The sequence below is a fragment of the Rhinichthys klamathensis genome, unplaced genomic scaffold, assembly GCF_029890125.1.
Source record: "Rhinichthys klamathensis goyatoka isolate OS25496 unplaced genomic scaffold, OSU_Roscu_1.1 h1tg000192l_1, whole genome shotgun sequence".
NCBI classification, from domain to species: Eukaryota; Metazoa; Chordata; class Actinopteri; order Cypriniformes; family Leuciscidae; genus Rhinichthys; species Rhinichthys klamathensis.
Window position 1 is genome coordinate 732,864 of NW_026606718.1, and position 13,688 is coordinate 746,551.

The window sequence follows — 13,688 nt, forward strand, 5'->3', positions numbered from 1 at the left end:
CCAAGCATTTGTGAACTCGTGTAGAGTATGTTTGTGGTCTAACAGGTGCTTCACCCCCTGAGAACTACATCTGAGTCCATGATTGACTTTCCTTCAAAGATGTGAGGCTGATTTATTGTGATGGAATTATTATGCTAATCGTTGCTGATAACAGAAGAGGATTTCGGAATTAGCATAGTATTAGAAGAGTTGTTCATGACAAAGATGAATGAATGTGTGTGTGTGTGTCTCTTTCTCCACCATCATCTTGGGTGAATATTAATTGCATTTTGATTGCCGCTGGGCTTCTACGTAATGCGCCACTGTTACGTACCCTGCAGTTATTAAGGGGTATAGGGAATAACATTAACTGTCGGAGTTTGACTTCGGACCGATGTCAATGCAAGCGAATGAGACCAAAGCTCTAAAGGCAATCAACATGTGTTTATTTACAATAATATAGTGGGAAAATCCATAAACCAAAACAACTTGCAAAGAACAAAAAGATACCCAGGCAGGGGAAAAGTAGAAGGGAATTGGGCGGCAATCAAATAAAAGAAATTATCAAAACATAACCCTCTAACTCATAAACCAGTACTAAACTAACTAAAAAGAAGAAAAGAAAATCTTCAGTATCTGAAGATACCTTAAAATAATCTATACTCACTAAATCCAAACAAAAATACAGCAAGTGATGCACGGCCCTAACCTACTGTGTCTAACACAATAACTCACTGAGGGATGCTCAATGTATATCACGTGATATCCTTACCTTTCCTCTCCTTCCCTCCCCATTATATTCACAAATCAACCAAACAGACAACACAAAACGGCACCAGCCGTAACAGCCACCAATGAATAAGATACCGCTATTTCCGATGGTTGTCACACTTCCATTGAGCTAAGAAATTGTCGCTCTATACAAAGACTTTTTCATTTCTCTAACACTATTTCTTTCCTGTTCATTCTTTCTTTCTCAGTCATGAGTTTTGCTTGTGCCTAAATCAACAGCAATCTTTAATCTCCCAATTAAACCACATTAAAATAATGTCATTGTCTTTAATCACAAGTATGACATTTGGGAGTCAGTGACATTTCAGCAGAGATGCGTTCAATGTTTGTGAGTCTCATGGGACCAATTAGATAAATATTTAATGTACAACGGTCGGTTACAGAAGTGCCTCCACTGCTGGCTTTACTGTAGCTGGACATGTCAGAGCCTTCCTAAAGCTCTGCTACAGGACCTGTTAGAGACACTTCCTTTAATGTGGTTCGTTATTGACCTCCAACTGTAAACATGACCTTATTATGCCAGGCTGAGCAACAAACCACTACACCACTGCTCTGACCCTTTCATTCTTAATGTGATCTCACCATAGCACTTGACCTTTCAACAAATCACCATTGGCGGTGTATGCAACCACTGCAGAAAGAGCAGAAAGATCCAGATTATAGCATCAACATGTTCCGAAGCAAGTTTGAAGAAACGTTTTGGGTTCACTGGTTTATCTGGCTTGTCACCGGGCAGTGGATTGTAAAATATCCTCTCGTTTCAGAGATGGATGAGCGATGACCTTTGATGCCTCTTTCCAAATGTTGTTCACATTTAATCAAGACCTGTGTGATATTCTCTTCTCCCTCCAGACCTTTCAGACAAGTAGCCAAATGTCTGAGGAGCCACGTCTGGAGTTTTCTATCTGCTGACTGGGCTAGAAACAAATAGAGAGAGAGGGAGAGCGAGCGTTCTCATCTTTGACCTTTCGTCTAACGTCTGGGCATAATTTGCGCATATGTGCTTGCGTTCATGCTACAGGGGAGAAACCAAAAATGGTGCACGGCTTTGATCACTGACGTAACGTTTAACAAGAAAGTTGGCTTCATTACTTGACAATGCGAGAGGAGACGACGAAAGAAAGCCTCTGTGTTACTTACTGTTGCTCTGATTTGTCAAAGTTGTTTCTCGTGCTTGTTTGGAAAGCAGCTCGCACATCGCTCGCATTTTTTGTTTTTAATCAGAGAGAGGAGGCAAGGGAGAAAATGTTTGAGGTGTTGGGTGGGAGAGAGAAAGAGAGAAAAATAACCTCATCACCAGCTGGAGAAAACTCACAGACATATGTCTGGATGATTTACATCTGTGAAATGTTTGCCTCCATCACTCAGATCTCTGTTCTGACTTTTCTGACTTGCTCATCAGCTCAAAAAGTGCAAGGTCTGTTTTCTTTCGGCTGAGAAGTCGTGGAAGACACCAGGCGGAAATTAGTCAATGTCAGTCACTATGTTAAGCTATTATATTTTTATGCTCCGTGAGACGGTTGAGATTAAGTTGTTAAAGAATGAATGAAATCTTCTATTACAACGGATCTATACTGTCATTAATATCAAAGCTTTTATATTTAGTTCACTGATTTAAGATGTTGCGTAACAAACTTGTCTCAGTGGATCTTAATTTATGGCATGCTCATTTTAATTTTATACGGCATGATGGTTATTTCTTGTACCCTATTACTGGCAAGCCGATGGGGACAAAATGGATAGACCACACTCTGCATTCATGTTTAAATCTTTTTATTTTAATAGCTCTGTGATAGATTTACTTGAAGGAATGTATTAGTGTGCAAGGCAAGCATCATTATTACTATTACTCATAACGACCCGTACAAACCTGTAAATGGTAAACTCACATATGTACAGTAACCGCACATTCACCTTTTCAGCCACACAAATCACCATAGCAAAAACTTAGCAACATTCTAGCAAAAACCCAGAACAGTATAGCAACAGCAAATCATCCTAGCAACCATAGAGCAACGTCTTAGCAACTATCCAGAGCACACTAGCAAAAAAAAAAGAAAATACAAATTGAACTTTTGACCACTGTGGTTCAATCTTCTGAGAGTTGCATTAAGTGATTTATCTTAATGGAAGTTTGGGTTACCGTGAACTTTGTAAACACATTGCCCTTTTGCCTGAATTGCTTTTAAATGTTCTGTTTGTGTGTGTTTGGCGGAGGAGCGTTTGTAGCATGTGAGTTGTGGCTGAGGATCTAACCTCCTTCTGTCAAAGACGGCGAGGGGAGATAAACTATATAAGAGTCTCTTGTATTCCCAAATGGAGTGCAGCACTAGTCCGTCAGAGCCCGGCTCAGCACACCACAGGAGCTGTCCAGGCCTGCGAGGATGAAGGGTTTGTGGGCTCGTGAGGACTGTGGCCATGCTTCCCGTAATCCTGTTATCTGTCTCTCTCTAAAGCTTATCACTCTTCTGACCCGAAGACACCAGTGTTAAGCTGCCTCTGTCTCCTCTCCGTTCCTTTTTTTGTATTATATCGCTCCCTCACGCTCTTTTTCACCCTCTCTTGCTCCGGCTCTCGGTTTTCTAGTAAGTAAGAAAAAGTCAGAGGGTGGTCTTCGTCCTACTTTTTTTTTTCATCTAAAGTCACTGTCAAAAAAATAGAGAGTCCTTTTATTCTGAAGTATTTTATATGGCTAAGTCATCGCCATCTTGTCTTCATCCATGAGAACTTCACTTTGTCTCCCCATCGTATACACTTTAAACGTCTCTAACAACTACTATGGTGACCAGTTTCTGCCAAAAAGGAATGTCTTGCACTTATGTATTTGTTTGTTTGTATTTATTTTATTTTATTGAAGGGGAACACGTGGCTTTTCAGGCTATCTTGGTGCCCCAAGCAAGAAAATAAATCCATTTAGTCAATTTAGTATCATCAAAACAATTTCGTAATTATTTTTGTGTCTTTGGCCATTCTGATTATTCATTTGTTTTATTTGTTTAAAAAGAAATACATTATTTATATTTTATTTGAAATCACATATTATGATTAAGTAAAATAAATAAACAGTAATATATTAAAAAAATAATTATATATATTATTATTATTACCTCTTATCTGAATGACTTTTTCTTACCACTTTTTTACTTCAGTACAAATACAGGATCTATGGTGTATTTTTGTTTCTGAGGTACGTTTTTATAAGGGTCTGCTTACCTTCTCTGCGGTCTATGCAGTCAAGTGCTTTTTGCAATGAAGGAAATCATTTTTTGATTGTTTTAATGAAATTCTGTGACAATTTATTAACAAGACAATGGGGTCTAAACAAGGCCAGTATTCCCTCAGCCTGAGACATATGTTGAAAGCAAACACACAAATGGCAAGCTCAGTTCTTGGCTGGGATGCAGCAGCGGCGGGCCAAGACTGACATGTTTCTGCTCATCATTTTGAGCTGGCCTTGTTAATATACGTAGGGTGGACAGGCTGGACTGTGTCTGCATTGGTATGCATGCTCTTAGTTCTTCATAATGGGATAATTGGCAAGCTCTTTGGTGTCTCCCAGTACTAGGCAGCTAGATGTGCTGATAGGTCAGAATCAGGATCAAAGTCTGCAAGTGGCAATTTGCAATGCTAATTTATGCCCATGGAGTGATTGTGTTTTAAGACAGAACATAAAATCAGATACTTGTAGTCTAAATAAAGTGTCTTTTGTCGAGAAGGAGAGATTATATTCCTCTTCAGATTCTAGTGCACTTAGGGCCATTGACCGACCTAATTTTATGAGATAAACATTGACCTCTAACCTTTTCGGTTAAAATTCACCTCTGTGGCTGGGCCGATTAACCATGAAAGATGGTTCGTCTCTATCTTTACTGTGCTTATCGAGAGACTGTAGCTTAACTTTCTGGCTCTAATAATAAAAATGGTTTAAACTACTTTCATTGTCTCCCATGAAACCACTTGTGGTCTGTAAAAAGATAAAATGGTGGTTTGCACTGGGACAGGGGATAAAGCTTGTGTCTAGAATTTGTAGTTTTAGCTTTTTTGTAATCATTTTTTGTAAGATACTTTGTTCTGAACAAATTCTAAGGGAGACATAATGCATTGTGACAAGCTCAACAAGGTGAGTGAAATTTGATAGATAGATAGATAGATAGATAGATAGATAGATAGATAGATAGATAGATAGATAGATAGATAGATAGATAGATAGATAGATAGATAGATAGATAGATAGATAGATAGATAGATAGATAGATAGATAGATAGATAGATAGATAGATAACTTTTGAAACTGTAGTTAAGCAGATAATATGGTACTTGTACAGCAAGTATTGCAAATGAATAATTAACAGGTTCTATACAATTTTAATTGAAACTGGGCCTGCCAATACTTGGTAAAGAGTGCAGAAAATTGAATCGTTCATGTGCAGATAAAAATCACTGAGATTCTCCATCTTAATTAGAAGCGCTCTCAAACACAATTCATGTGCATCCACATTCACACGGGAAAGAATCAAACATATGGTAATTACCTCACCCCCCATCTCTCTCCTTCATTTGTTGTCTGTTCGTTCAAGTACCTTTCTTTTATAGACAGCGCAGCTCGCTTCTCAGGAACACTTCACCTGTTTCGTTTTCCTTTAGTCCTTACATTTGTGCTGTTGTTTTGTTAGCAGGTTTGAGTGTTATGAAAGATCGCTATCCTGATTGGGAAGGTCTGCCAGTCCTCTAACCTCGGCGCCCAATTCATCATATTGTTTGAGCTGTAGTTCCTCTGTGCAAGCAGAGGTCTTTGATGGGAGTCTTTCGGCTTTCAGAGACCTCTGCTCTGCGCACTGCTTTAGCTTGAGAGATGTGCCCTGAAAAAGAATTGATAGATCAGCCAGGATGTGCGCGGATATTATTACCTAATTCCAGATGGCTATTCTGATGGCAACAAATGGCCTTGCCGTACCAACCCCACTGAGACGAAAACATTAGACGTGCGAGTACAAATTGCTCCTGGCACAGCCGCAGAAATGAAATTAAGCGAATCTTTGATGCACGAACAATGAGCGCTTGACGAATAGCTCAGCCCAGACCTTCATTACTGCAGCACCCTTGGATTTGTAGTGCATTTGCCAGAGTTGCCTTGACCTTGGCGTGACATTAAAGGAGCGTAGGGGGGAAGTAACGGGGTTATGAGGGCCGTAGCCTGACCGACTGTGCTGTGCCGTGTTGCTCCACAGGAGGTGATGCAGATGGAAAGACAGCTGGGAGGTCGACTGATTGACGAGCCTCACGTCCTGCTCTTCAAAGACAGCTACCACAACCTCCGCCTCTCGATTCACGACATGCCACAGGCGCACTGGAGGAGCAAACTACTCGCCGGCTATCAGGTGGGTTTCTATACAACGCCTTCTCTCTCTTGCAGCGCCTCTTGAAATACAGGGATGGTTCATTCAAACATGAAAAATCTGTTATCAATTACTCAAAGACTTTGGTAAATCTTCAAAATACAAATAAAGATATTTTTAATGAAACCTGACCTGTCCATTTGAAAGTCCAGGTAGAATCAAAACATAGAACTAAAAAGGTCCCGTTTACACCTGGTATTGGATGAGTTGTGGTCGATCGGATCACAAGTGGGCGACGCTAAATACAGGTGTAAACGGGGTCTAAAAGTTTTGAGCTTGTCCACTTTCGACCACTTCCAGAGGTAGTCGAAAACATTTGACTGGATTGCTTTCATAGCAGCCATAACAGACGCCTACCGTCCGCCTACTGACCTAATGCGTAAACATTATTGGAAGCGCTCTAGCCAGACGGGATTTAAACTTTGGCGGCTAAAGACCCAAATTTGAAGACGAAAAACGTACCAAGCACAATATGTTCTCTCGCCATTCCTGACCTGTAACATACACTCATGCCGTTTGGCGAAAGCTGCTGCTCTATGTTTTTCCTTCGTCTCCAGTCACGTTCATATGTAAATTGCACAAGCTTATTTCATCCATTAGATCAAAAAAGCCCATACATTTACCCGCCCATAGACCCTCCCTCGAAGAAATCAGGACAGAAGGCCGAAAGTGGATAAAAGAGACGGAGTAAAGCACCAGATGTAAACAGGAATGTGTTTCCCTCGTCTACTTGTGATCTTATCGACCAAAACGCATCTTAAGACCAGGTGTACCTGGACTTTTAGTGGAGGGACAGAAACCTTTCAGGTTTCATTCAAAATATTTAAGGACTTATGGGTTTTGAACGACATGAGGGTGAGTAAATGACGACAGAATTTTCATATTTGAGAAAACTCTCCTTTAAATGGTGTTTGATGGGGTGAGTGTATTTATTGCTATCGCTCCTACTTGGGGTTAGTGGTTTTTCAAACCCCATAACCTCAAATATTAATTAAACATGAAATATAAAAGAAAATGCCTTGAACACGATAAATAGGCAAATAAATTGCATACATATTTAAGAATCGATCATTCCTAGTCCTAGCAACCTACATCCATGCAGAACACTTAAGAAACCACGTAGCAACCACCCAAATTGTTCTGGCATTATGACAAGTTTTGCATGAGCAAAGTAGCTGCAAAACTGTGCAGCTTTTTTCCCTCTATTTGTATCTGTTTGCATCTGTAACATGTACTGCAACTGTTATTGTTTGTTTTGTTTTTGTTCTCTGCTGTCAAAGTCTTTTCAAACTTAACTGAGTGAGTTAGAGTTAGCTAACCAAGTTATTTTTCTTGGGGGCAAATTGTAAGGGCTTGTGTGCTCTGTGGCCGCTCTGAGCTTTCTAACAGTGTGTGTGATCTGGTATGTCCTCTGGATTGCTGTAATTGGAAATTTCTTTGGTTTCGCCTCATTAGAGTATTTCTGAACGTGCGGGGATGCTAAAGAAGCCCATTATAGGGTGAATTGGCGAGCAGGGACCTTAGAACGTCTGCTCTTAATAACATGCACGGCCTTGGCTACGAGTTAACGGCTTCCTGGGTAAAGAAGGATTGAGAGCAGTGCAGTTTTCTCATATGTCTTCCTCAACACTCTGCCCATCTCAGGACTCTTTCCCAGTGGAGGAAATTAAATATAGACCAATATGTAAATACTCAAGGCTGCAGCACCTGATTTGTCTTGTGTTTCCCTTCCTGGATCCATGTATGCATGGGCCTCGGAGGAGCGTCTCTGGATTCTGGAGGAATCTTGGCGTAAAAAGCTCCTCCGAGGATTTAAAGATGCCAGCTAACAGTGTTACAGCACAAATGTGCATAGAGGAAACATTTTCTCACCTGAACATCCCCTATTTTTTATATGAGTGTTATGCTCGGCTTGGTTTCCCCACAGACGTTTCAGTCTGTATAACAGCTCCCCCATTAGAATAAACTGAGGTACTGCATATTCTCTGATAACACTGGCTTTTATTGATTTGCTGTTTGATTGGTTCATGATTGATGTGCAGTCTTAAATAGCATGTGCTTATCTTTGTTTTTGTGTCGCTCTGCACAATTAATAAAACAATATGAGACAAGAGCGTATTATAAAGTTAAATATTTAGTTAAATCAGACTGACGCTCTGAACGTGTTTTATTTGACAGGCAATGTATTGTTTTAATACATGTTCTTATTTTACCGGTATTTGACTGTGGATATGCAGTTATATCTGTTCTATCTACTGAATTGTGCTCATTCCTAAATTAAATCCAAATCCTGTTGTGAACAATTCACTTTTAAGGACGTTGTCAGAGACAAAGAAACAATGTTTTCTCCTCTGTTTGAAAATGTCGACTACAATAGATTTAGAAAAGCTTTCATAGACTCGCACCGGCAGCCACTGCATCATAAATCACCAGGTGTTTTTTTTTCTTTTGTCTGTGTCTTTTACTGACCGTCAAATTCAGCTGGATCTATTGTTTGCGAGTGCAGAACTTTTAATGAAACGGAAGCTGCGTATTATCTATCGAGTGACAGAATTGTTCTTGTAAGTTTAATAATGTCAGATGCAAAGGTTGCCAAAATCAGGCAACTTTTGCATACCTCATGTGTTGCGTTAATCTAATGGTATCTTACTACGGCACTATTAGTTTTAATTTCATCATTTGAAGCTCTATAACTGTGGATTTTATATCGTCTGTTTATTTTGGCGGACAAAAAAAAATTATATATATATATATATTGTATATATGTTATATAAATAAAAAAATATATAGTATGTTATATAAATAAATATTTTAGCTATTTATTTTTATATATATATATATATATATATATATATATATATATATATATATATATATATATATATAACAACAAAAATTTGGCGTAAAAAGCCTTTAATATACTGTGCTAAAACATTAAAAGTGTTGGTCAGCAGCGATGCATGTGCATGCAAATTTGAATGGTTTGGCCAGTTTGTTAAAGGCTTTTTATACCTAACCATGTGAGTGCCTTGGAATTGTTTTTGTTTCATCTGATATTTACCTCTCATGTATCCAATGAGCACCAGTGGCTACGTGTTTACACCCCTGTAGAAAACTAGATAGACAGAGAGAGAGAGAGAGAGAGAGAGAGAGAGAGGAGTACACTAAAACACATTTTTAAACATAATTTGAGCTAAATAATCCAAATTGATGATACCATTATGTTTTTTTCAATTATTTTGACAGTTTTGACGATACTGAAAGTAGATTTCAGAACTGATACGTTATTATGAACAATATGCTTTTTTTTCCCTTTAGGAGATCCCATTCTACCACATCTGGAGCGGGTCTCAGCGGACCCTGCACTGCACCTTCACACTGGAGAGACAGAGCCTGAGCACCTGTGGTCTCACCTGCACGCTGTGTGTGTGGCAGGTCGAAGGAGAGGGGCAGAGCTTCACACTGGACTTCAACATCTCAAAGGTAACGATGATATACAATACCAGTACAGACTGTACTATTACCACACTATAAAGCTGCTGTAGGAGATGTATTGTGATTTTGAATGTAGTTTAAAATGAGAAGTGTATTTTTGAATTTAAATTAATTGGCGCTGTATTATGTGCACACCAACAATTTAATCATTCTCCGAAAGCTAGCTCAACTACCATAGTGGCCAAAAGTGAATTCCGGCCTTTTTTATTTTATTTTTGTGCAAAAACATTTTGTCAGATAAATACCTTACCCAAGTTTAATGTTTTGTTATTCCCTCAAATTTTCAAATATATTTATAAAAAATTTTCATAAAGTTTTGATGGTTTATTCAAACTTTTGGCCACTACTGTAGTTTGGATTTAGAATCGAATTGAATAGAAATTAAATCAACTGTTCTGTGGTCGGCACATGCCAAAGATTATTGATTTCTAATAAGAATGTGGAATATAATGTGAACTGAATTGAACTGAGTAACGCTTTATTTTGATTCTCCCCACATATTCTGTTGACTATAAGTAATGTTGCACCTACATGTCAACTAACTCTCAATAGAGTATTAGAAGACTGTCTGCTTAATATCTGATAACACTTTATTTTGATGCTCCCCAACAGACATGCTACTGACTATAAGTAACTTTGCAAGTACATGTCAGCTTATTCTACTTTCCCGAACCCTAACATTCTGCTAATACTCTACTAATACTCTAATGAGAGTTAGTTGACATGTAGGTGCAACCTATCCTTTAGTCAACAGAATGTATAAAGAGGAACATTAAAATAAAGTGTAATCTTGAACTGTAGTCTACACACACATGCATATTTTAACCATTTCTCAAACACCTTTTTAACCCTTTCAGTTCAATAACTGTCTGATTTTATGATAGATCGTCAGATAAAAATCCCTGTACAGTTAGAAAGAGTAACACGTGAGGTTAAACTGTTCTTGACCCCAGGACATCAGACCACTGGACTCTGATTTCCTTTTAATGGACAACTGCACCCCTGCCCTGGCTGGTCCGAGCGCATTCCAGATCCCTTACCTTATCCGACAGAAGATCTGCAGCAGTCTGGACACCCCCTGTCCCAACGGAGCAGACTGGAGACTACTGGCTCAGAGACTGAAGCTTGACAGGTACATGTAGGATCTCTTAGTATCTCTAAGATCGGGAATGGATCCTGTTTAACAAAATCTGAGGATTCTGGTCATTTTGCAGAGTTCTGATATAGCAGATTGTCTCGGTGCGGTTCCTTACTTGCATGTTAAACACAGACTTCCACAGGAAATTGCAAGGCAGTGATTTAATTACTGTCCCATTGAACTTCCTTTAGGTAATGGAACATAATGGGCAGACTTCATTTGTCCAATAATGTTTACTTGCTCCAATTAATTACAATTTGAAGTGTTGTGGTGTGTGTTTAATTAGCACACTAGGCCAAAACGATCAATTTTCATTTACTTAGTTAAGGAAAAGCAAAGAATCCACGCAGGTGTAAACGTTCGTAATGTTGTTGTTTTACTCAAGACCCTGTCCTCAGAAAATGTTTCAGGACTTGAAAGCAGCACTACTAGTGAATACAACCCCTCACCCCCGACTGTAAACCTTTTCTCGCTGAGAACAGAGCGCATACAGAAAACAACACTTAAAGCCCCAGGCATTTGAGGTCCAGAAAAAGGCCGTTAGATCGAACAACCCACTTCAGCTTCCTTCGGGAGATGCATCTCGCAACATCTAATACGCTGCAAAAAGGGGTTGCTTTGTTCTTATTGATTAGCTTTGATCCGAAAGGTTCAGCCTGGTCAATGGAAAAGGTCACATGCAACCTGGGTTTTACCCTTTTAGAGGACTGAGACCCACAGAGGATAATTCATCAAATGAAAATGCAGGGCTGCTTTAGTTCAGGAGTTAACAAAGCATGTGTTCTGATGAACCGAGCATTCGCTCATTGGTTTAGTATATCAGAATGGAGAAGAGGAGGAAAATATTGTTTTATATTCCTCTGTGGAATTACTATGTCCAGCTAATGTGTCTCCCTGGACCAGTGCACATAGACGTCCTACTCTCGCTTGGAGAATGGAGTGACAGTGAGGTTGATGTATTAGTTTACAACGCAAGAGAAGCTTTTTATGTTATTTCAGGGAATAATAACTTATGACTCCCCCTGCAATCCTGATTAGCTTTTTACAATGAAACATAAACAATGAATTTTGAAGCAAATTCATTGCATTTCTAATTTAGTTTCTATTATATCTGGTTATAAAGGAAAAACAGAAGGCTAGCCGAGTGAATCTCACAAAGAAATGTTCAGGTCATATAATTAATTAATGAAGTGTGTGTGTGTGTGTGTGCGTGCGTGCGCGCGCGCGCGTTTCAGGAATTGACTAAATGTTCCCACAATTTTCGTCCCCATGAGGAAAACCCTTCATAAATCATACTAAGTGATGTTTTTTGAAAATGTAAAAGTGTGGCAAGTTTTCTGTGTGAAGGGTAGGTTTAGTGATAGGGTATAGAAAATACAGTTTAGAATTTTACAGTTTAGAATACACAGCCTATTAATAACAATGTTTTTCATTGTGTGCGTTTAATTTGGATATTCAGTTTAGTACAACAAATGCTATCCTGCTTACAGTTGTACTTTACAGTTTAAATAATATTAATATTTATTGATTTATTTTGCTCCATTGGAATGAGAGTTTTTAATGCATGAACTAACATGAATTAACAATGAGCAATACATTGTTATAGTGTTTATTAATCTTTGTTAAAATGAGTTAATAAAAATACACCTGTTCAACATGCCTGAAGTCTATAGAATAATATTACCAGATACATTTGAATGTAATAATGTATTATTAAATGTTGAAATTAACACTAACCAATTAATGGTTTAGAAGAATTTTCATTGTTAGGTCATGTTAACTAATGCAGTTAACTAATGGAACCTTATTGTGAAGTGTTACCTTTTCCCCCAATAACTAATTTTGATGAAGAAAAAAGTTCAACAAATCCTATATTAACTTTTAATGCAAGTTAAAGGTCAGCCAAATGTTTCAATTAAAATGTATAAAGGAAAATTAAATTTTTATATTTTGTAGTGTTTTAAGTGTCTGCTACATGCTTAAATGTAATGCATTGTAAGACTGTATATCAATAATGATTATTTTAATAGTTTTACAATATAATAATCTTAAAGTATATAAAAAATAACATGCACATGGAAGTCGAAAATAAACTGCAACACCTATCGCTCTGTCTATCCACACTGCAGTAAGATTCTGACATTTCCTTTGCCCTGTTTTCCCTCCCCAGGCACATGAGTTTCCTCGCGTCCAAAGCGAGCCCCACCTCAGTGATTCTGGACTTATGGGAGACCCAGCACTTCCACAGCGGAAATCTCAATCAGCTCGCCGCTGTGATGGCTGAGATTGGCAAGCAGGAGGCCATGATATTCCTGGTGTCAGACGGGGAGTGCTGACACATTAAAACTGGAGCAGAGCAGCCGTCTCTGAGTGATGGGGTGGGGGGAAGGACGCGACCCTCTGCCCGCCCCACCAGAGATGAGAAACAAATCAAAGAACAGGGTTTACCCAACTATATGAGGCCACTTCCCCAGTGAATAGGGAATAAAATGAAAAAAAAATCAAATAAAATAAAAACAAGACCAGGCTCTGGAGGAACCTGGCAGGGCTTTTTAGATGTACTGTGACTGAGACAAATGCCCCTTTCTCAGAACAAAAATCCATTTGTTTTGAAAATAATGGTGTATAGAAACTCCCAGATTCTATGATTCTGGTCCTGCCCTCAATCACTGACCAATATGTACTTTCTAACCACATTTGTGTTAGGCAGATTGATATATTAATATCAGACTGGGAACTAAAACGAATCGTTTTGAAAGATATCAAGTGGAAAATATTTTGCAGACTAATTCAGATTTGTGACATGCATTTTGTAAATGTGTACCATTTAGCAATATGCAAGCACACATATCGAAGACAATTTCCTTTGGCCGACTCGTTTCTTACCT

At 38.7% G+C, this 13,688-nt stretch overlaps 1 protein-coding gene across 4 annotated transcripts in view; it reads left to right on the forward strand.

Annotated features, from left to right (window-relative positions):
• Nucleotides 1–13,323, forward strand: part of unc5a (unc-5 netrin receptor A) — a 193,969-nt gene extending 180,646 nt beyond the window's left edge. For all 4 annotated transcript variants that reach the window (XM_056262380.1, XM_056262381.1, XM_056262382.1 and 1 more), the window contains 4 exons: nucleotides 6,000–6,149; nucleotides 9,486–9,650; nucleotides 10,616–10,794; nucleotides 12,971–13,323. In XM_056262380.1, coding sequence (XP_056118355.1) covers nucleotides 6,000–6,149; nucleotides 9,486–9,650; nucleotides 10,616–10,794; nucleotides 12,971–13,136 — 660 coding nt within the window. In that variant the 3' untranslated portion in view covers nucleotides 13,137–13,323. The remainder of the gene's footprint in view (nucleotides 1–5,999; nucleotides 6,150–9,485; nucleotides 9,651–10,615; nucleotides 10,795–12,970) is intronic.
• The last annotated feature ends 365 nt before the right edge of the window (nucleotides 13,324–13,688 follow it).